The sequence below is a fragment of the Musa acuminata genome, chromosome BXJ2-2, assembly GCF_036884655.1.
Source record: "Musa acuminata AAA Group cultivar baxijiao chromosome BXJ2-2, Cavendish_Baxijiao_AAA, whole genome shotgun sequence".
Taxonomy (NCBI): domain Eukaryota; kingdom Viridiplantae; phylum Streptophyta; class Magnoliopsida; order Zingiberales; family Musaceae; genus Musa; species Musa acuminata.
The window spans coordinates 31996123-32019989 of NC_088339.1; the positions used below are offsets into that span (position 1 = coordinate 31996123).

Here is a 23867-nt window from a genome sequence, read left to right on the forward strand (position 1 = left end):
CATGTGAGCATTGCAGTCTTTATCACCTTCGACTATTTTTACTATTTTTTGGTGTTTTTGAATGTTATTTTTGTTGTCCTGCATCACCTATAAATATATTTCTTGCTATCATTATCGTCCTCTTTATGAAAAAAATTATTAGATTGTAATTCTAAATCTATCTCTGCAGCCTTTCGATTGGTTGAAGAAGCAACTTTTTCAAAATCCTGAGCCTGAGAAGTGACTTCTGTCACAGAAACTTGCAAGAACTTCTGTTTCCCATATCGGGAAAGTAAAAAAGTTTGGCTGAAATAAAGATGCATCACTTTTATTTTCCACATGACTGCGGGCCTATAGAACCTGTGATGACTTGCTTGTGAAGTTTCGTTGCATCAGCCATCAACTGAAAAGTTGTGTTTTTTGTCCAGATAATTTCTGACTGATATGTGAGTATGATTTTATTTCAAGCATGATCAATGTCCAGTAACAAACCCAGCATTTGTACCAACAGTTGATGAATCATGATACTATTTTGCAGGATGCTGTGCCAATCTTGCAAGCCTGTGTGTTTATAATCATAAACATACTACATGAAAATTATTAATCGCACCGATATAATTTGTTTAGTTTATTTGATGTGTCTTCAAAACTAAACTGAAAACAAAATTCCACTTTATGTGAGCTGAATAAGTTTATTAGATGATTGAATATAAAGCATTAACCCAGTATACAAAGCTCATGATGATACAAGAGGAAAAAAAATCTCTAATTTTTGTAACTTTATGTTGAAAAATAAAGAGAAAAAAAGGATTATTTTCATAAAAAAGTTTTTTCTTGTTAGATTCTTTTTAGGAGTTGGTTTTGATTTTAATTTTTTAATTTAGTGTTTTTTTCTCTAATGCTCTAAATGTTCATTGCGACCTTCGTTTTATCGTCTTTTCTTTGAGGAAGATGAAGAATAAGAGATGGAGGAGGAACTTTTTATTGCGACCTCCATTTTTCTCTAATGCTCTAATGCTCTAAATGTTCATTGCGACCTTCATTTTATCGACTTTTCTTTGCGACCTCCATTTTATCATCTTCATCTTATTTTTTCAATGCATGACACATTGAGTGAACTCGACTTTTCTTTGAGGAGGATGAAGAATAAGAGATGGAGGAGGAACTCACTTTTCTTTGAGGAAGATGAGGAATAAGAGATGGAGGAGGAAGGAGGAAAAAAAGAAAAAAAAAAGGATGAAGGGAATTAAATTTTAACAAAGAAGAAAATTATTATTTTTAATGTTTTTACAATTCTTGGATGCATGGAAGATGATGTATTTGACTTTATAAATTAGTAATATTCTTATACTAATCGATTGTCATCATGGCAAGAATAATTTGGCGATAGGCTTAAAAATGGCAGACAACATATTTTTGTTTGGGGAGAAATAGAGAAAACACAAATCTGAGTTTTCTTTTTAATATATCAAGAAAAAAGGAAAAGATAATTTTAATGGTTTTGCGGTGCTTTCTTGCATGGTAGCCGTAGGATCTACCGACGCCTTCTTTATCCACCGTTAATAGCTACGTTCTTTCGCACTGAAACTTGCCATTCAATTCCCCTCCGACCCGAGATCTCTCAGATCTGATCTGCCAACCCCCGTTCCTCTTCTTCTTCTCCGTCGTCGTCTTCGCCTCGAGCCGGAGACGAAGATGTACATGGCATATGGATGGCCCCAGGTCATCCCCTTGGAGAGCACCGCTGATGCCGCCACCTCCTCCTCCCCCTCTTTCGATCGGATCGTCTACCTCAAGGTCATCAACCGCCATCTCCTCGTCGTCTCCCCCACCCACCTCGAGCTCTGGAGCTCCTCCCAGGTTCGCTACCCCGCACGCCCCCCCCCTCCTTGTACGCTTTTTGCTTCCCCGATTGCTGATCTTTGCGTTTTGGTTGATCGATTGGCTTGATCCGGCAGCATAAGGTGAGATTGGGCAAGTACGTGAGGGATGCCGATTCGGTCGAGAGAGAGGGCGAGAATCTGCAAGCCATTTGGAGCCCTGACACCAAGTCGATCGCCGTTCTTGTAAGTGGGAACCTACTGTAATCTTGTTCTTGGTTTTATTGATTTTTTTCTTTCGAAAATTTTGCGGAAATTGGATATCATGGTCTGTCCCGGCTTTTGTGTTACTCTGTTGTAGTATGTGCCGCCCGGTCCCAGGCCCTCTTGCTTCCCCATTGGCCTTCCTGGGCCCTTTGCAACTTTAGGTTTCTTGATATGTTATAATAGATGAATCATTTGTTAGTCATGAGCTTTAAGCATATCCTGAACCATATCATGCTCCTTGCTACCTAAGCGCTTGCACCATTTTACGCACTTTTCACTTTTTACGATGAGATATACTTTCTGCTCATTAGCTCTTTCCCTGAATTTTGTAAACTAGACATATTTTCAATTTGCTTTAGCATTGCAATTTCTTTACTGCATAAAAATCAAATTGGAAACAAGTATGTTTATTAAAACAATATACTTGGTGTTTTGTTAGTGTAAACTTGTGGACAGTTGATTTAATTGCTCAGATACACCAAATGGCTGCTGGTTCCAGTAGGTTTAGACATTTGGTGTTCTTTTCCCGAGAACTCGGAGTAATTCATAGTGCAAATCATGGTAAAGATAAAAGGGCACATTGGAAAAATGAAGATTACTGAACCTATAATTTGCTTTTCATATCATGCACTGAACAAAATTTTCACGTGGATTTTCTGTTTGAAACCAAATCTTATAGACTTACTTTCATGTTGCACACCTTTGGGACTTAATGGTAGAAACTTGAGATGCTTCTGTGGTATCACATGCGTGTTGTGGTCTGTGCTGCTTTGTATACAAGATGTCAACTGACTGTTGGTACATACAGTATGTATAGTATGTTGGCATGGTTCTATTTAGTGGTTTTGACATTCTATTTATCCATTTGTCATGTTAATAGAGTCCCATACACAAACTGATTGGGAGATGAGCTTCTTCATGTTTCTCTCTCTATATTTGCTGTTTCCACGTTCTACCATTAGCATGTCATAGGTGTGCCTATGACATGACATTATTTGCACATACGAGATGGACTATGGCCAACATGAGGATGTCTTTGGAAGCGCTGGAACGTGAGTTTTCATTGTCAGTTTTATAAAAGTTCAAAAAAGAATAATATATGAGTACAAATGTTCAGTAGGAAATAAGGTGAATTAGGAGGATCATAATTATGAATACATTAATTAAATATCATTTATTAAAATGATTTCATAATAATAAATTATACACATGTTATCACAAAGGGGTTAATATATTCAACTTAGGTTACATGCCATAATATAGTATTAAGAACACATCATAATTATATAGTCATGCATTATTACATATAAATCATTAAATCAATAATTATTAAGTCTTGATGCATGTGATGGTCTCCCATCAATGGATGGAGAGGTCTTACTCCTCATATAAATAACTCTTCCAGCAACGGATGAAGTGACATCTCTTATCTACCAGGGTGGAGACATATCTCACTTGCAAAGCAGGAGACAATTTAGCTGATGATCTAGCTGATGATTCACTAATTTCTGTAGGAAATTATCTTACCAATGCTGATCTGCCTAACCATCAATAGAGACAATGTATATAGCATCACATCGATATCATTTGTGGTATCAACTTTCATACAGTTTATGAAATTATCATGGACTCATCATGTAATATCAAAATATTAGGAAGACAAAACAAAAATATGTATCATGGAATGTACTAAGCTTTGAGTAAGAAATTCCTTTTAGGCCTCTTTTTGATTGGCTTCTTGGGACATGCTTTCTGTTTTATTGGATATTTATATATAAGAATTCAAGATGCATGTTCTTGGACTCTGCATAAGATTTATCCACATGATAAATTGGGTATAACGTTGGAATTTTTGCCACATCTTATTATATAAGTAAAAGATACATATTAATAAAAGGACCCCTTAAACATAAGGATTAGCATCTCTAATCATAATGCAACATTTGGGGTAGCTTACTAACTTTCATCAGAAAGGTATGATTACCTTAACTGTAACCTTATAGTACCATTTCCTACATTGTGCGTGGTTGTGCAATCCTTTTTTCCTTTATCGTGAGGTTTAGGTAACCATTATATGACTTTTCTAATTCTTTTACTGGTAATGCTGCAGACTTCTGCATCATATCTTCATATTTATAAAGTCCATTTTTCTGGAAAAAGGCTTATGATTGGAGGCAAACAACTCCCTGGTCTGTTTCTTGCTAGTGTATCACTAGTTATCACTGAGAAGGCGCCTTTCCGAGAGAAAAATTTAGTAATGTATGGAATTATTTCTGAGCTATCCAGGCCTTTGATTGGCTCTTTCAAAAGACTTATATGTGTTACTTGCAATTTCTTTTTTTCAGTAGCAATTTTGTGTGTGATAGCAAAAACATGCTGCTTGGACTTTCTGATGGACATTTGCAGCTTGTTTCTTGGATTGGAGAGGTATATATTCAATAACTTTCCAATTTTATCTTGTGATAATTTGGTAGCATTCTGCAACCATTCAAGTGTTTTTTTCCGTAGTTGTTTATGGGCAGCTTTTCATACTTGGTGTTTGTTACTACATCCAGTTCCCTAGCATCTTCAAAATTTGTTGCCAGCCAGCACATTCTGTAGTGGATGCATCTTCTGCTTTCCTAGGAAATGCAAGTGTGCAAGAATCTGTCCAGTGCTGTACTAGAAGTTCAGCCATTGTGCAGCTTGAGTTGTCATTACAACTGAGGTTGTTAGTTGTTTTGTTCTCTGGTTGTCAAATTGCACTTTGTTCTGTAAATAAAAAGGGTTTAAAGCAGACAAGCTTTATTAAAGCTGAAAGGTGGTTGAATACAGATGATGCAATGTGTGCTTCTGTAGCTTCTGATCAACAGATCCTTGCAGTTGGTTGTAGCAGGGGTGTTGTGGAATTATATGACCTGGCAGAGAATGCAACACATCTTCGCACAATTTCTTTGTATGACTGGGGGTAAGTTCTTTTACTCTATCTAGGCTAATTAATTTCTTTGTACATTGATATATTGTTGAAATCAAGTTTTTTTTTCTTTTTTCTGGTCCTTCAATTACAGCACAATACCTATGGAAACATTTGGAAAATTTAGGTTTCGAGTGTCCTGTGAGAAGATGTAGATATGGATTCAATCATGTTAGATTCCATTGTGGATTGAAAAGTAGACAAAATGTCTAATAATTTTCATCATGTAGAAACTCAGAGTTCCTGATTCTGAAGTGGTAGATGCAATCAGGATCAAGATTTCAAGTACCACTATATGTTCCAGAATCTTGAGACCTACTACACACCATCTAGTATAGTTGACATTTCTATGCTGATTAAAATACTTTAAAAATGATTATTATGTCTGTTCCAATTGGTATGGTTGGTGTATTAATATATCAGTACGCCATTTAGACTAGTATGATAGGTTTACTTAGTATTTGAAACCACGACTAGGACCTAAGAATTTATGTATCATGTAGTTAACTATATTAAAATTTGAATCTAAATGAAAATACCTTACTTGCTAAAAAGAGGCTTCGTTAGGTAGGACAGATAGCTCTGGTATCAGATATAATGTTGGACAAGTTTGTGACATGTGTGTATATATATATGTATGTATGTATGTATGTACGTATATTTGTATACACACACACACACACACACACACACACACACACACACACATATATATATATATATATATATATATATATATATATATATATATATATCACACATACATACATAAATATAATTTTAGTGTGGAGGAAAAAAAGCTAGAAAGGAAGCCAAAGATTATAATTGTAAATATAATAGAAGAAAAAGATAAGTATTAGACTCACTCTAGCTCAAGGAGAATATTTTGCATGAAGATGATGAAATCACACCAACGGGAGTTAAAAGTGTGACCTTGCAGCACTCACACATGCATCTCACACGTACAAAATGATCTCATTATCTCTAATTCATGCCAATTACAATTTCTTTTCCCCTTTCTATAGACCCCTCAAGTAAAAGAAGAAAGAAAATAACAAATATAAAGAAGATTATAATTACGTCAATTCAAATATATCACTTGTTCTTTCCTGATTTGAAGAAGACAATATTCCATATCTGATTTGAAATATAATTTTCCTTTTTAATGATATATCTGATTAATGGGTTTCATCTACGTAAGGATGAAATTTCCATGTAGAGCTGAGATCCTCAATGAAACCCATGATGGTTTTTCTTTTTTTTGCTTCCTTATTCTTCTTGTTGAGCAATCTTGGTAACTAATATTAGGTTGTAGTAGTGTTGTCTTATGAAATTTGCAGAAGACATGTTAAACTAATAAAAATTATCCAAGATGGAAATTATGGAACCAAATTCTTCTGGAAGGTTTGTGATTTTCGGGGTAGTAGTTGTTTATCACCTTTCTTTTATAAGGGGTGAGAAGCTAATCTTTTATAGTCCTATTTTGCCCAACCTTCTTTTATGAGGGTGTGGTTTTATTGCTGGAATCCTTCATGAGAGGATTTAATTTTTGGTTCAATTAACTTCTCAAATTCTTAGTCACCAATTTATTGACATCTGTTGCTCAAACTGATCACTTAGCTGATTTTCAGTTTGACATAATCCAAGGATCTTGATGATCGTCTGCTTCATGACAAGAAGCAGCTTTCAAATATGAAATAAAGCTCCCTTGTTTTTTTTTTTTCGAGGTTGGAATAAGTCTTCAGTTGAAGACTGTAATGTTGGACAAAGAAAACTTTTCCTACGTATATGGCTTGAAAGAGAGCCCTATCTCTACTTGAGAGAACCCTATCCACTTTCAAGCTTTATGAGATTTAAAAGTTATTGTGCATCATAATGGATAATTAGTTGCTGCGTGGCACAGATCTAGAAAACAATTGTAGAACCGTGGTTTTAAATACTGGTCCTATATCATTGAATAAAATATTAAAAAATAAAACTGAATTGTATATGTTGCCAGGACCATGCTTTACGTCTTGATGCTGGTACTTGGTTGAACTAGTAATGCCAGCAGGTCCATACCGGTCCAACTGGAATTTAAGACTGTTAAGACAGTAATGCACACTGCCTTCAAAACACTTCTATCTTTGATTAGACCATGATAGTCTGGATAATGTGGAGGTTCACTTTTGACAAATAAATAGCACTCTATGATGGCAAGTTGGGAGAAGATCTTGTGCTATGTTCATAATCAGGTTCGGAATCATGAAATCAGGCTTATAGCTTCAAAATGATTCCAATCTTTAATGAAATGAAACATATGATTGGTTCTGTTGAAGTTCAAAGTTAGAGACTGAAAAGAGAAGGGATCCAAATAATAGTCTATAAAGGGTATGCTGCAAAAATACAGACTGTAAGGATGTTACTGAAGACTGAAATGAGAGGAAAAAGGATGTTTCTCTGGCTTTATTGCCTTTCCCATCAATGGTTTCATCTATTTCCTCACTAAGTTACTGTCGAATGGTCAAGGACTCTGAGATATTTGTTCCCGTTTTCTTAACAAAAATAAACAATCTGCTGCTTTATTTATTTGTAATATATACATTATGCCTTTATTTAAGTGATTCCTCTCCTATTCATGTCTGGTTTTCTCTTTTCCGTAGCTATAGAACATATAGCTGCATAACTCATGTTTTCCTTGTGTCCATTGGATTGTTGTGTATAGCAAGATAGTCATTCTACACATTGTCACTTGAGGTTATCCTACAATTGGAAATATTCTGGGTTATATCTACTGTTAATATGTTCTGAAAACTGCAATAAGATGTTGTCATGTAACTCATTTTTAAAAACTTGACCATAGTTCATGAACTCATTCTCTCTTGAACATTTTAATTTTTCTTTGTTATTTTTTTGTAAAAACGACTGCAGAAGTTAGATTTTGCTTTTTATAAAATGCAGGTACTCTATGGAGGATACTGGTCCTGTCACATGTATATCTTGGACACCTGACAATTGTGCTTTTGCTGTGGGGTGGAAGTTTAGAGGGCTTACGGTTTGGTCTGCATCTGGGTGCCGATTGATGTGCACAATTCGTCAAATTGGAATGAGTTCAGCTTCATCTCCTATGGTTAAGCCTAATCAGGATTTAAAATTTGAGCCTCTTATTAGTGGGACCTCACAGGTTCAGTGGGATGAGTTTGGATACAAGCTTTATGCAATTGAAGAACGATCATCTGAGAGGATTTTAGCATTTTCATTTGGCAAATGCTGCCTTAACAGAGGGCTTTCAGGCACATCATATGTTCGCCAGATTGTATATGGTGAAGACCGAGTCCTTGTTGTGCAGCCTGCTGATACAGATGAACTTAAAATTGTTCACCTTAATCTGCCAGTAATGTCTAACATGGAACAACTTCTTTGCTTACCATGAATTATTTAATTTTTTTTTCTAATTTTGTGGGTCTTCTTGAATCAGGTATCTTATATTTCACAAAACTGGCCTGTTTTACACGTTGTTGCTAGCAAAGATGGTATGTACTTAGCAGTTGCAGGTGTCCATGGCCTCATACTGTATGACTTGCGCAACAAAAAGTGGCGAGTCTTTGGGGATGTTACACAAGAGCAAAAAATTGAGTGCAAAGGCTTATTATGGCTTGGCAAAATTATCGTTGTATGTAACTACATTGAGTCTTCTAACACGTGAGAACTTTAACCTCTTAGTTTTCTTCTCCCTTTTACTTTTAGAAGCTTCCTCCAATTACATTTGCCGCTTTAAGTGTCTTCTATACATTAGAGGATTATTAGCATAGTTTTATTGGCATTGCTTGATAGTCTCTTATGTTTTAAATTTGTAATGATCTGTTAACAACTCTTCATTTCAGCTTAATATGGTTGTTATGACAAATGCCAGATGTTAGCCAATCAAACACTGAAATGGAATATATGTTTGCCTTTTTGTTGGTATTGATTATACTATTTGTTTTATATCTTATCTCATGGAACCAGTGCTTCTTGTAAATGCACGTTCAATATTTTAGTTAAGCTGTGCTCAGTGCCAGAAACTGTAACTGCAATTTGATGCAGTTAATTTTGGTGCTTCTACTTCCATCACCTTCGGATTTGGGCTGATCTTCCTGCTGTAAGATCTATTACCCAGGATTCTACTATCCTCAATGAATGATCTAGTTTATGAATTAAACTAGATTAGTACATCAATTATGAATAGTAATTTAAGTACGGCAAATGTAAATGTAATGAAAAAAAAGGGTGCTAATTTGATAATCCTATAATACCATAACAAACACCCTGGAATATTTCAGTATTAACCATGCAAGACATTGCATTTCTAAGCATGTCTGCCTATCCAAGTTTTTTCAGTGGACTCACAATAGACCTGTGGAAAGCTGGGGAATTACCCATTAAGCTTAATTTTTTTTTAACTCACTCTGGTAGATGGTAATTTTCAAAAAAATCATTGCCTTCATACGAATATGTTCCATTTGAACTTTGTTATATATATTTTTGTACAAGTATGCCATTAGTTTTACCTAGATATGCATATCTGGGGCCTTGTCTCCCCATCAGTACAAAAGTTGATGCATGTTAAATGTGTAAGGATATGCATTGGACCCTCCTGATGGTGCATCTGTGTGTCCTTGAATGAGGAAAAATAAGGAGAAGGAAGAAGAAGAGAAAAAGAGAGGGGGAAGAGGAAGAGAAGTGGGATCTACCATAGCTGTTGGCTTGTTGCTGTTGGTCCTGCTGCCTCATTTTCCTTTATGCCATTACTGATTGCCACATGAGCACCAAAGTATAAAGAGAATTCCCAAAGGTATTCACTGCCCATTCTTTCCCCTAATGCCTGATACTATACTTAGGTAGTGGTGGTAGGTGTGTGCATGGAGTAAAAATTATATAATCAAGAATATATATGTTAATGTCATGGTTCTATGTTTCGACTGGACCACCACATACCAGTTTGCACATGTACCTCTCATCATCGTGTATACTTAAAAAAGGTTGTGCAGCATGTATCGGCATAAGGCATGTTGGTATACCGGCACATGCAAGACCCAAATTGGTTCAGCCGACCTGGATCAGATACCTGAAACGTCAAATCATGGTTAACATTTTATGGTTTACTTTATTTGTTAGGATCACATGTATCACGTATAATAGCATTAGTCCGTAGTATATATATATTTGTTTTACAAATACAAATTGGTTTTTTTTATTAAAATTGTACGTTCTATACAAGAATTCTCTATATACTAATTATATAATATAAATATATTATTTGTCTCTATATAAGAGTTTTTATAAAATATCCTGTATCCTTTTTTTTTTGCTTGCCAAATAGGACACAAATGTGTCAAAATTGTATTCCTGTAATTGTGTCCAGGTAACACTGGTCTCATGGACTGGCTTCCAATGTGTTTCTTTTGTTCACTACTGCAATCAACCTAGGTTTGTCCAGGTAGTCTTGTCCATGCTTATTAGTTTTTGCTGTGGTTTTTCTGCTTCAGGATTTGTATTTGTCTGCCTACCTTCCTTCTAAGATGTTCAGAGTTCCAGATACTGTAGGTGACTCCTTGCCCCTTGGTGTCAGTGATTATATTTTAACTCAGCTTATTTGTTAAAGAAAAAAACTGTAGGAAGGGGAATGACTGTTGTTTTGTTTTACTAGTATCATGTATGGGTTATCTTAATTCTTAAGGGACCTAAACATGTTTTCTGTGTTGTTTCTGAAGCACTGAATCAGGAACTGTCTTCTAATTTTTATTCCTTCTTGCTTGGACCTTAGCAACCAACAGAAACTTAGCCCCTCAACATTTTTTGAAAAATACAAGGTGCACAAAAAGGAAACTTTAGCTATAATTGTAGTTCAGCTACTCCAACATAATACATGAAATTTCTGTTCAAGATGAATATCGACTATTGTGGTTGTTTCTGTTGCTTCTGACTTCATCCAATCCTAATATTGAGTTATTAAGTTTTAAAGGTTTACAAATCCCTGTAGGTATGAGTTGTTGTTTTATCCAAGATATCATCTTGATCAGAGCTCATTACTCTACCGGAAACAATTACTCGGGAAACCAATGGTCATGGATGTGTTCCAGGACTATGTACTTGTTACTTATCGCCCATTCGATGTTCATATCTTCCACGTGAAGATCTCAGGAGAACTCTCACCTTCTAGTTCCCCAGTTTTGCAGGTAAAGTTTGATTTGCCATTGATCAGTTTAATCTTCAGAAAGTGCTTATTTCAAGTTTAACATATATAATCTGCCAAATAAAATACATGTTCTTATGATTTAAATAATCAAATAAAGAACAGCTTTCCACAGTACGGGAGCTTTCCATAATGACTGCAAAGAGCCATCCAGCCTCAATGCGCTTTATTCCTGATTCCACAGCAGAAAAGGCATTGGAAAAGAACAATTCTTTGGATATCTTATCTCAACAACCATCTAGGTACGTAGCCCCTTCCTTCCTGAGAACAAGATGGGCCTGGGCGTCTAATTGTGATTGCTTATAATGTCAGATGCCTTATATTACGTACAAATGGAGAGCTTTCAGTACTTGATTTGGATGATGGGCATGAGCAGTTGCTCTCTAACTCTGTTGAACTCTTTTGGGTTACTTGCGGCCAGTCTGAGGAGAAGGCTAATCTTATCGAGGAAGTTTCTTGGCTAGACTATGGCCATCGAGGAATGCAGGTATATAAGAGCAATATTTGCACGTTTTTAGTACTGTTTTGCATTCTTTAGCCTGATGTTTGTAATGAGGTGATGTCAGTTTCTGTACTGCTTTCTAATGCAATTTTGATATAAAATTTGTTCATTACAGGTGTGGTATCCGTCACCTGGTGTGGATCCATTCAAACGGGAAGACTTTTTGCAGGTATATGTATATCCTTATTTTTGTGGAGATATAGAATTTTGTAGTCCAGTACAGCCTTTGAAATTTAAACCTGTTTGCTCAATCAGCATTAATTTACAGTCATGACTCTAGGCACCAGTGATCCTGCAGTAATTTGTTTCAGCTTGTCATTTTTCGGGTAGTTTCTAAATTGTTGTCTAGTATCCTGCACAAATATGTCATGTGGCAGTCTTAGGATGTAACTAGTAAAAAGTGTAGGCCTATACACAAGAATTCTCCAATTATACTTTTTGGGGAGGATCATTGTACACATCCTTAACCCTATGAGCCCAGTCCATGAGGCCTCTGCCAATGTGCGATCTAGGGAGGGCTAATTTATGTAGCTTTACCCTTGCAAGTAGAATTATTTTTGTGACTCCACTGGTATTCACCCAGGCCATGGAGGGGTAACCTTATAATGGCATCAAGCTCAGTAATTTATTTTCAATAAAATAGTCAATAGGAGTCAATATTTTTATGTGACTGTATGCCCTTGTCCTACTGAAGTTTTGGTACGACATACCATGTTTTCCATGCAATGGTATGAGCTAAATGGCATGCCTAGTGGCTATGTTGGTTTTGTTCCAGTTGCATGTATCATGACTCCTAATGATGGATCATGGTGCTGTATAAAAATAAAAGATACTGTATCATGATGGCATGGGTTGGAATAAGGTGTCATTAAGCCATTGCATGGTAATTTATTTTTTGATAAGCCAAATCAAATTGGAGCATTTGTTTTGGTTAGGCACAGTTTCTTTGGCAATAAGGGTATTTAGTTCCGTAACATGTTCTATTTCAGTTTTCTCTTCAAAAGAGATTGAATAAACAGTATATAACTGGATTGGTTTATTGGCATATATGTTCAGATATCTATCATTGGGTCCAATGAGATCAAATGGTTTAAAGCATTATCTTTTTTATCCAATTGTTTCCATCTTATTCTCAAACCTATAATAGGTACAGGCCCACTTTCTTTTATTTATTCTTTTTTAACTCTCCCCATCCTTCTTTTAATGTCTTCTCTTCTTGTCCTCACTCTGTGATCTTTCTGGCAATTCTAAAATAGCCAAGCCAAAGAGACCGCAATTGCTTGCAAAAACCTTTTCCACAATCATATGACTCTGCGTGTGTTTATCCTACGCTAATTGGGTTCTTTTGTTCCTTAAACTCTGTTCATGCCTATCGCTTATGGAGGAGCTGTTGACAAATTAGATAATTATGTTGCATCTGGTATTTATCAGTTACTGACTAGGTTGCCTGGATAAGACAGAAGCTACAAGATGGCATGCAAGATGAGCACTGTAAGAAGGGAGCTGGAGTTGCCTTCAACAGAGTCTCCTCTAGCTAAATATAGCTAAGATAGCAACTAGTAGAGAATATAACTGCGAGCCATGACAACGGTTTTGTTATTGGTACAGGGATTTTCTGGTTGTGGAGGGTGAACCTTTGACCAGTTCTGATTGGATGGTTGAGAAGTAGTGCCTCAGTGAGCACAGTCTAGAGAATTTTGGAAGACTATAGCTGCTCATAAGAGCAAGGCAAACTTCATTTGCCTGAGCACTTGGCCTGAGCCTATGGGCAAATGGGGTCTAGGCGTTGCGACTGGGCATTGGCACAAATGTTCCCTTTGGAAGGGCTCAAAGCAGAGTGGGGCTCAGGTCCTTGTCTGGTCTGAGGTGTCATGCAAGAACACAAGGTCCATGTCAAACTTTGTGGTGAGGCAGTGTCACAAGTCGTGGCTTAACCTATGATAATGCTCTCACTAGCTGTTTCATCAACTTCCCCACTCCATGATAATGTTCCAAACGTCCAATGGCCTCCCATGGTATATGTGTCCTGCTGTGATGGACAACTCCCTCTTCTTGTCACACCTCTATCTCGATCCATCATCTCTTGTCAGGTCTGTTCATCTCTCTTTCATCATTCATGCACTGAGATGTGACCAATACAAGTGAGTTACCCATCTATTGCATTTCCTGGCTCATCTCTGTTCTTTGTGTATCGGACACTCAAAGTCTATAAAACCAAACAAATTTGAACCAAATTTTTTGTTCAATTTGATTTTATTTCTCTCATATTTCATTTAAGTTCAGGAAATCGTAAAATCAAAAGTGTTGTTTTAGTTGATTGTTGGTGTCAGTTACCATTCATCTGGGAACTGCATGCATCCTTAGGCTGCACTGCTAATAACAGATAAAGAAGAATTTATAAAGAGAATAAAGTTCAATTACATAGGAGAAGAATCATAAGTTGACCATGTCATGCCATTCTGAAGTTAACATAGAAAGAGCTAGATATTTGATCCTGAAGGTTAAATTTTTTTTTTAATTTATATTTATTGATCAGGGCACAAATAAGCTGAATAAATTGAAAGCTGCCAATGCAGCCACATCAGAAGTTCATTAAAACCAAAAAGGGTCAAAAAATGTGCTTGACCTTGTGATGGAACAGAAATGCATGTGCATTTTTCTGTCAGTTAACAATGACAACATAGAACTTCAATTTGTTTATTAAAACTGTTTTCAACATAAAACTTGCTTTATAACTACTTAACTTAAATAGAGGCTCCTTTGGAGAAAATTGGGCGATCTCAGGTGTAAATGTTTTATGGCTTGCATTTTGATTCTAGTCACCAAAGTAGCACCTTTTGCTCTTGTACAATTTTATTAGCGATGACATTGGGTATCCATTGTCTAACTTTTTCACTTGTAGCTGGATCCTGAGCTTGAATTTGATCGCGAGATTTATCCTCTGGGGCTTCTTCCGAACATCGCAGTTGTAGTTGGTGTGTGTCAAAGGATGTCTTTTTCAGCATGCTCTGAATTTCCATGCTTTGAGCCTTCCCCTCAAGCTCAGACTATCTTGCATTGTCTACTTAGACATCTTCTTCAGGTACTGGTTTGAGTTTTCTATTAAGTTCCATTGAAAGTCTTCTAGTTCCTTTGAATTTGATCCTTTTGTTTTCCATCTCATACAGCATTTAGAGTACGTTCCATGTAGTTCTGCATGGTTGACTTTGGAGTATGATATTTATAGCTCTTTATCATTAAGAAAGCTGAGACTGGTAGACCAGAGATAAAAAAGAATTTTCTGAAATATAGTCCATTATGATGTAAAGAAAACTTTGTATCAGACTTTTTATATTCACCAAATTCTACTCCCATAAATCTGTAGCATTTGTAAGAAACTGTAGCTAGTTTTGTGACAAAAATTTCACCTTGTGATTTCATGATTTATTTGTATCAGATCCAGGTAAATTAGCATTGTAAGATGGTGACTTGAATCCTTGCTATCTGTTTTCATTGGGTCAGAAGAAATAATTGTATGTGCCAGCTGTGTTGGTTGACCTTGTCACATTCCTTACTGTATGGTACTAGCGCGGTGGTGCATGGCTTGTGGAGGTCTGTGGTTGTGGATGTCGCTTGTACTGTCCATCCAGCTACTGATTATATTTTAGAAGTTCTGATCTATGGAAAGATTAACTGGTTTGATTTTAGCTTCACCAATTTACATAAAAAGAAAATCATCAATTACCTGTAGATTGATGTAATATACAACTCTACTATTTGATGACAATATGTTGACATTGGAAAAATTGGAATTATGAGGCACAGTTTAGTTTATAAAATTGAGCAGTTATATTAGATATGAATATGTTTGTTATTTGTTTGTATATATATGAAACACTAAATTTGCATCTTTGGATCATGGGTATAGTTTATGTTGGACCATTGTATGTTCATTACCCCTGACTTTGGACTGATGAATGGGATGTTACTCTTAGGTGGAGTTGCAAAGCTCTGAAAAAAGAGTCCCTATCTTGGCTTTTCAGGCAACACTCACTGTGAAATTTTAAGTTGCCATTTTTTTTATCTCTTTTGCTATTCTTCTTGTTCCACGTCTTTCTGAGTCAAGTTCTTTTTTTTTAATAGATTTCCATCTTGGTGATTGTTATGTTGGAGAGGTGTCCAATAATCTGTCTCACAGACTACAAACTTTTGGAACTTAGTATTTCCACAAGGGCAAGAAAATGACATTCAGTCCATGTGACTATACACAATCCAGATTATGACTGTGCTAGCACCCGCACCTAAAGGCGCATGTTATGCTTACTGTCAGAATGTACTGTATCAGTGGCCATTCAGCAGCCTTGGGCATAGCTTGTAGCACCTTGACTTTGGTGGCGTAGCAGAAATCAGACAATACCACATACTCCTGTTGGACCTGCGTCTAGATGATGAACTTTGTTATAGCAACTATAGTTGACCCAATGTTCAAACCTTGATGCTTCTTTGGGGTGTAGCATAGAGAGCTAGTTATGTTTCCTGCTATCAACAAATCAATACCTTCTTGTATTATAACATAGTAATTTTCTGCTTTTTAACAAATTATTCTTTTTGAATTGGCAGCTATAAATTATTTTGAATAGGAATTTCTGTGATTGTCTTCAGATCTTCAACTTTGCATGACTGCATCTAAGTTTAGGAGGATCTTGATGTCATGTTGAATCAGTTAATTCTGCATCTTAATTATCTCCATTTTTTGAGATAAATGCAAACTAGCTCATGGGAGTAGAAGCCTTTGAAACTAGTGATAAATAAAGAAAAAAAGCTTAAAATACAAATGTGTCTACTTCTTGATGTGGTTGAGTCATTCTAAAGTTTGGTTGTGGCTCTACTTGAGTTTGGTATCGCAACATCATTGCTAATTGATGATTTCATATTGCAAACCTATGATAAGTCCAAAGTTAAATAGTCAATAATGAATAGCCAACTGAGTTTTTTCTGTGGTTGGAATTGTAATTTAAGTATGAGAGATTATTTATTATTATTATTTAGTTTCTTATCAAATCAATTATGTTAGGCACAACAACAGATATATTGGCCAATATTTCAAACTTTCATCCTTGATGATGATTTTCATGTTGTTGTGGATGTCAATTCTCCACTGTCATCTGTATGAACCAGTTTTATTCCATATTATAGTTTCCTTCCATGGTACAGCAATATTTGTTAGTATAAGATGAAGCAGGCATGCTTTTATCTGAATGGATGTACTTTATTTGAGTTCAGCTTAAATAAATGCAACATACTGAAGTCCTGAATTCTGACTTTGAGGTTTCTTAATATAAATACACTAGAGGGACAAAAGTGAAGAAGCATTGCACTTGGCATGTTTGTCAGCAGAAAAGCCTCACTTTTCCCACTGCCTGGAGTGGCTTCTCTTTACTGTATTTGATGCTGAGATATCAAGGTATGCTAGCGATATTTGTTATTGGTTTTACATCTAATTTGTATAAACTAATGTTCCATTTGCAATTTACATAAACGAATTTGAAACAATTCCTGGGATAAGTTCCTATGGACATGAATAACCTGAAAAATAATGTTGTTCACTCAATCAACATGATTAAAAAAAATGTTATGCCTAAGATGATTATTTGACAAATGTCACTTCATTTTCGTGCTGATGAGGTGAAGTTTATGTTATTAAATGGCACAGCATCAGTTAAAATGCTAGCTTCAGTTACTATTCTGCCCCTATAGGACCTTTTAACTGAATGAGTTACCAATTTTCTTTTGTTTGAGACTCTTTTTTGTCACCACACCTTTATTATAAATGAAATCATTTTCTGTAATTTGTGTTTTTATAAACTTGGCTTCAGTATGAGTCTCGTCTTATCATTGTGCTACTAAGCCTCTGGAAAGTATGCCTTGTTCTCTCTAAACCTTCAATATAAAATGAAATCATTTTCTGAAATTTATGTTTTTATTGTTGTGCTGCTAATCATCTAGAAAGTATGCCTTGTTCTCTCTCTGTACATAATACCGTATTTTGTGCATCCCATGTTCAAAGATATGGAAGTGGAGCTTATATACTTTATAGTTTGTTTAAAGGTTGCATGTATATGAGTCTTTATATTTAAATTTTATGAGTCTTTTTTAATGACTTGATTGATTCATGTATAGGCAAAGTGCAAACAAGAATCAGTTCTCTGCTTCATTAACACCTTCAAGCAACTCACTCTTGGAGAAGACATGCAATCTAATAAAAAATTTTCCTGAATATGTGGAAGTTGTTGTTAGTGTTGCAAGGAAAACAGATGGCCGGCATTGGGCTGATCTATTCTCTTCTGCTGGAAGATCAACTGAGTATGTTTTAAGCTGCAGACTTTTATTAATGTCTAATGATATCTCATTTTAGTTATCTTGTGTTTGAAATAAGGAGATTATCATAGTTTTGCTGTATAACTTTCCTGATGTATAAATTTCTGCACTACCAGAAAATGACACTCTAGCAATCTCATTTCTTGTGTTTCTCTGTATGAATTCACATGCCTGCCAGTCACCCCACATTGTTCATGCTGTATTGTACCAGTAGGGTACTGACACTTTGGCATGCTCACAGTAACATAGGCACATGGGTGACACATGAATAACCATGGGCAGATGATGAGATCTATTGATGAATAACAGCTTGCCCAGCACCGTGATAATAAAATTTTGGTTCACTTTATTGTACCATGGACTTTGTGCTTGTATTAGACATATTAGATATTCATCTCCACCAATCTACTTAATGCATCATTCTTTTAATTTCTGGTAAACTTTTTTAGGGATTTCTGTAAATCTTTCTTTGGGAATTTACGTTTTCTTTGCTTTCTTTTCATACATTAATAGAAAATTTGGCAATGATATCAAAGTTAAAAAGTTAAGTTAATACCTACATTTTCACCACAATTTGCAAATACTCTTTCTGAAAATGTTGCAACTGGAAACAGCCTCTTGAATAGATGTTGCAGTAACTCCTCAAATAATGGGCTTCTGCAAGAGACAGAAATGATTGAGACATTAAAAGCTTATTAAAGGGAAGTGCCTATTGACTACAGGAGGTTTCAAATATATATATGTTTGCTATTCAAAATTGAAATAATAAATGTAAGTTATGCAGAATTTAGAGAAATTGGTCAACTAAATGTAAATTATGCAGAATTTATAAAAATTGGTCAACTGCCAAGGATTATTAAATCAACAACTTTTTTGCAACTCTGAAAGTTGCTGAAGTTGATGGACAGGAAATGGTGAAAAAATAAATGAATCCGTTATAGTACTTCTTATGTGGAGGTTCACTTGTTACTTTTGTGTCACAGGTTCTTTTAAAAGTGTTGACATCATCAAAGAGCTATCAGTAGAAACAAGATAACTTGCTGAATGCATCAGATTGAGCACTGATATGATTGATCTCAAAAATATATTGTTGAATGCATAAGTTTGATAAAGCAATACATAATTTGCTGTCATAGAATTTCTCTGTCATATGCCTAAGTTTCTTTGTGATTTTTCAACCTTTTCAACATAACAATAAACTTAATTAACAGATCTTGTTAAATTAATATATCTCATAAAGCATACTTTTATTCATAATTTCATACATTTAAGGACATTGTGATCCATGTTGACTTACATGGCAATCCTTCTGTGCAATGCCAAATGAACCTAAAGCTTTGACCTTTTGTATTTATTCTGTGTTTTGTGGCACCATTTCTTATATGTACAGAAGTCAAATTATATCCTTATCTCATGCCTTGTGAACAACTGCAGATGATTTAAAGCAAATTTAGTTGTGTGTATCATGTAAGAGGGTTGTACTTATTTGATGGGTGAAACTTAAAGAAAATTTTCATTAGTTGTATTTTTGTCAATACGAGTTTGTGTTGCATCCAAATTTTGATTTGGAAGAATTTTGATCTTTCAAGCTTAAATCCACAGGAAGTTTGAAATATTTATATGTTGTAACTTAATTATTGAATGTTGTGTTCTTCCTGGATCAATGGGAACACTCAAGTTTAATATGTAGCTGAAAATTCTTTTCTCTTATCCAATTTAAGTCCGATTTTTAATGACTTCTGTATCATATGTCAAGGTTGTTTGAGGAATGTTTCCAACGCAGATGGTACAGGACAGCTGCTTGCTACATATTGGTAATAGTTCTTAAGTACGATTTATCTGTCTTCTTTCAATTTCATATCTGGTTTGCAGTATTGTACATTTGTTGATTAAAGGAAAACATTTTCCTTCATGGAATTTGCATTTGAGTGTTGGATCATATGTCTGCTGAAATTTGATCTCAAGCTTCCCTATTTTGATTCCATATGAGGCTGAAGTACTTCTAGTGTTCAAAACAAGTGAAACATGTCTCAGTCTTTTGTGAACTCGTCATCAAATTAAAGCATAGGAGAGAAATTTTTGAGATTTTTCAAATGTTAAAATGGCACTCAGAGTTTTAATTTAATTAAGTTATGATTGTATAGGTTATTGCTAAGTTAGAAGGTCCAGCGGTGAGCCAGTACTGTGCCCTACGCCTATTACAAGTAAGATAGTTATATATTTTTAAGAACTTTGTTCATTATTAGTTAGGACTTATGTTACCTTGCATTAAATTGTTGATTTTTTTTAATCATTTTGTGATCATGCAGGCAACACTTGACGAGTCCTTGTACGAACTTGCTGGGGAGCTGGTACAGATTGTATATTTATTTTCAGTTGTCAGTGCTTAGGTCTTCCATAGGATACTTACACAATCTGATGACTTAGGTACGATTCTTGCTTAGATCTGGAAGGGAGTATGAAAATGCTACTACAGAGTCTGACAAACTCTCTCCTAGAATTTTGGGTTATTTTCTTTTTCGTTCTCCATATCGTAGGCAGTCATCTGACTTGAAAAGGTATGCTTGTATCAATCTTGGACTTTTTCCACTTCTATTCTTAAATAACCTCCAAAAGATTTATCTCTTGTCTATTTCTCATTGGAGCAGCACATCATTTAAAGACCTTAGTCCACACATTGCTTCTGTCAAGAATATTTTAGAGACTCATGCTAGCCACTTGATGTCTGGAAAAGAACTTTCAAAGCTTGTAGCATTTGTGAAGGGTACACAATTTGATCTGGTGGTGAGGTTCTCAGTCTTTTATCTTTTAATGTTTTATATATATACATTTGAGTACTTGACAATTCAATATACCCAACTTACTCCAGGAATATCTTCAGCGAGAAAGACAGGGGAGTGCTCGCTTGGAGAATTTTGCTTCAGGGCTTCAACTGATTGGGCAGAAGGTTTTGGCTCTCAGACTTACATAGTGCATCTGGAAAAACCACTCAATCAAGTCTCTCTTATTTGTCACTTCTTCTATAATGCTACTTTATATTTTGATTGTCAGACTCAGAGGAGAAAAGTTCACATTGACATGCTTACAGGATTCATATTTCTTTAGATCAGCCTGCCGTTACATCTTGATAACAAGTTCAAATATGCATGATTTGATTTAGTGTTCTCTGTTATGATGCAACCAAATCATTGTGACAATTTTGCTGTCTAAGATCAGTTTGATTGCCTGCATTTCTTTAATCCAAAACAATAGAGAAATTCACCAAAACTGAAGAGATTGAGTTAATCATATATAAGAAGTTGTAGGTTATAAATATAGAATTTGAGACATGATTTATATATCCTTGTAAAATCAAGCATGGAAGAGATAAGATGCATAAACACTTACCATAAGCTCATCTGCAGCAGCATAATAGCATCACTTGCAGTTGATAGCATTCGTGGAAAAATAGCTGAAATATTTTGATTAGTTCTAGATTAGTCATAAGGGATTGAAAATTGCATGTCCAGTTAGAGTTTAATAATTTCTTTATCTTTTAGTGATTCATACTCTATTTCCTTTTGATTTAATTTAATATTCAAATTCATATCTTATTTGTGATGATTTTTCTGTTTCAAGTTTTCAGGGTTTACCTAATTATGGCAATTTAAGGAAAAGTGTTAATGTTGTAAAGAGCTACTGTTAGAATTATTGAACTGCTAACATACATTCTATGAGATGCTTACATGTTTTCCGTCTACAGCTCCAAATGGATACCCTCCAAAGTCGGTTGGATGCTGAATTTCTCTTGGCACACATGTGCTCTGTTAAATTTAAGGAATGGATTGTAGTTTTAGCTACTCTCTTGAGGCGTGCAGAGGTATTACTGTAGTTGTATTTTTGTCACCCATACATGATCCATTCTTTACCTTATAACTTGGATCTTGTGTAAAAGCTGTGCAAATATAAAAGGAATAGGGAACAATTGCTCATATTGTTTTGCTATTTTCCACTGCTGTATGATAGTTGTCATTAACACTTTTGAAAGTTACTTTCGGTTCCCTTGTGCTTATTCTTAAAAATTCTCAAATCTGATCCTTTTCATATATCAAAATAAGAAATCTATTGGCAATGCAAGTTAGTAATGACCTGTTTTTTTTTTCCAGAAGACAGATGATCTAATTTGCATTACTAGTATGAATTTTTATGCTCATGAAATGAAATTAGTATCCTGTTTTGAAGGTGATTGTGAAGGTTCCTACTTGTTCTGCCTTCTTCGGATGGAGAAATAATTTGTCATGTCCAGCTTTTAAACATGATGCACATTTTTAAATATTTGCTGTTTCTATTGATTAACGGGTCAGTTAAGTTGATGCTTGAAGTTTTGACACAAAAATATATTATGACATATTATCACAAAAGGACATATCCTGGCATTTATCAGGGTGACCTCTATTTTGAGTTAGTCTTGCATGAATTAATATCCTTGGTAGTTGTATACGTGAAGTTAATACTTCTTTCTTCATCTATCCGGACCCGGATATATCTGACATTTCATCCATTCATAGCCTATCTGATCTTCAACAACATGCAACATATATATAAATATATTAATCTGTAAAATTGTTCTGATTTCCCTTTACGTGATGTTCCATAAAAATGATAATTAATGTGCCTGCATTTGCTCTTTGGGTAGAAGTTTCTATTTGATTACCCTAAATGAAGAGCGCATATGGTTTCCATAGATTTACTTGATTGCAGAATAGTGAGCTTTTGCATTTGAGTTGTTCTCAGTATGGCACTTTGTTACTTGATTATGATTTGTTCAGGTTCTGGTTGATCTTTTCCGTCATGACTTGCGCTTGTGGACAGCATACAGCAGAACTCTTCAGGTTTGAGCTTGCTCTTCATTTCCTTTTAGTGCCGCAATTTTCCGATTGTCGTATCTTCCTAACATTTTTATTATATTACAGTCCCATCCTTCATTCCATAATTACCTTGATCTCCTTGATGTGTTGGAAGAGCAACTTGCTTCTGTATCAGATCAGGACATACAGAATGGGCCTGCCGCCTCGTCTGATCACTCATCCGAGTAACTGTCACTACTCTTCTCAGTGGTGCCTCTGTAATTTATATTTATACTCGATGATCTGAAGCGCTCCAGAAGAAAAGACAATCCGATGTCCCCCATGCCTTGGTAGACGAGGAGAAGGAAGGTTTTGTTAAAAATGTAAATAGCATAACGTAAGCTTCTGGAGTGGATTTTTTCCATTTAATAAGATGTTAGGATATTTTTTTTCTTATGTTGAGAGTAATAGCTACACACTACCTCGGCTTTTGATGCATGAAATGGGCATGTATATTTTGTTTGTGTTCTTCTCTATCCCAAATTTGTTCTCATGAGAGAAATGCTGTTGAGTACTCAAAAATTCTCTTTTTTTTCTGTCTTCTATAATATGTTGTCCCTATTAACATTGACATCGGTCACAAGTCATATACTTACGGCAACTTAACAGAATGCATTAGAAGGAAAATGATGATTATTTTTCTTGTGTTTTGTCCATTTCTACAATGTCGAAAGTATGACTTATATATCTACAAATATTTCAGTCTGATTTGTAACTGCATCATTTCGTAGGAATCATGATGGTATTGCACAGTTCCAAAGCCTTCATCATCCAGGAAAAAGTGGCCATCTTTTTTGTCTTTATTTTACGGTTTATCTACGATTTAAGACAACGATAGCCAAATAATCGTTGCATCATTCTTACGGCATGCTGTGACCTTACATTTGAT

The 23867-nt window shown here is 35.3% G+C and overlaps 1 protein-coding gene across 1 annotated transcript; it reads left to right on the forward strand.

Moving 5' to 3' along the window:
* Positions 1-1261: 1261 nt before the first annotated feature.
* LOC135606097 (uncharacterized) lies at positions 1262-23447 on the forward strand. Its single transcript, XM_065096895.1, has 23 exons — positions 1262-1839; positions 1938-2045; positions 4177-4325; positions 4412-4493; positions 4622-5013; positions 7960-8392; positions 8477-8700; positions 11021-11216; positions 11339-11475; positions 11546-11720; positions 11851-11904; positions 14638-14817; positions 17066-17178; positions 17895-18077; positions 19849-19906; positions 20237-20296; positions 20402-20443; positions 20520-20650; positions 20741-20876; positions 20962-21039; positions 21835-21951; positions 22901-22963; positions 23045-23447. The coding sequence occupies exons 1-23, from the start codon at positions 1675-1677 to the stop codon at positions 23165-23167; spliced, it is 3399 nt and encodes a 1132-aa protein (XP_064952967.1). The 5' UTR covers positions 1262-1674; the 3' UTR covers positions 23168-23447.
* Positions 23448-23867: the final 420 nt, after the last annotated feature.

Bases quoted from the DNA above. Each gene is read 5' to 3' on its own strand.
- LOC135606097 (XM_065096895.1), top strand. From the start codon at position 1,675: ATGTACATGGCATATGGATGGCCCCAGGTCATCCCCTTGGAGAGCACC. The intron at 4,494-4,621 runs GTATATATTCAA...TACTACATCCAG, and splicing joins TTGTTTCTTGGATTGGAGAG to TTCCCTAGCATCTTCAAAAT. The intron at 21,952-22,900 runs GTATTACTGTAG...TGATTTGTTCAG, and splicing joins CTCTCTTGAGGCGTGCAGAG to GTTCTGGTTGATCTTTTCCG.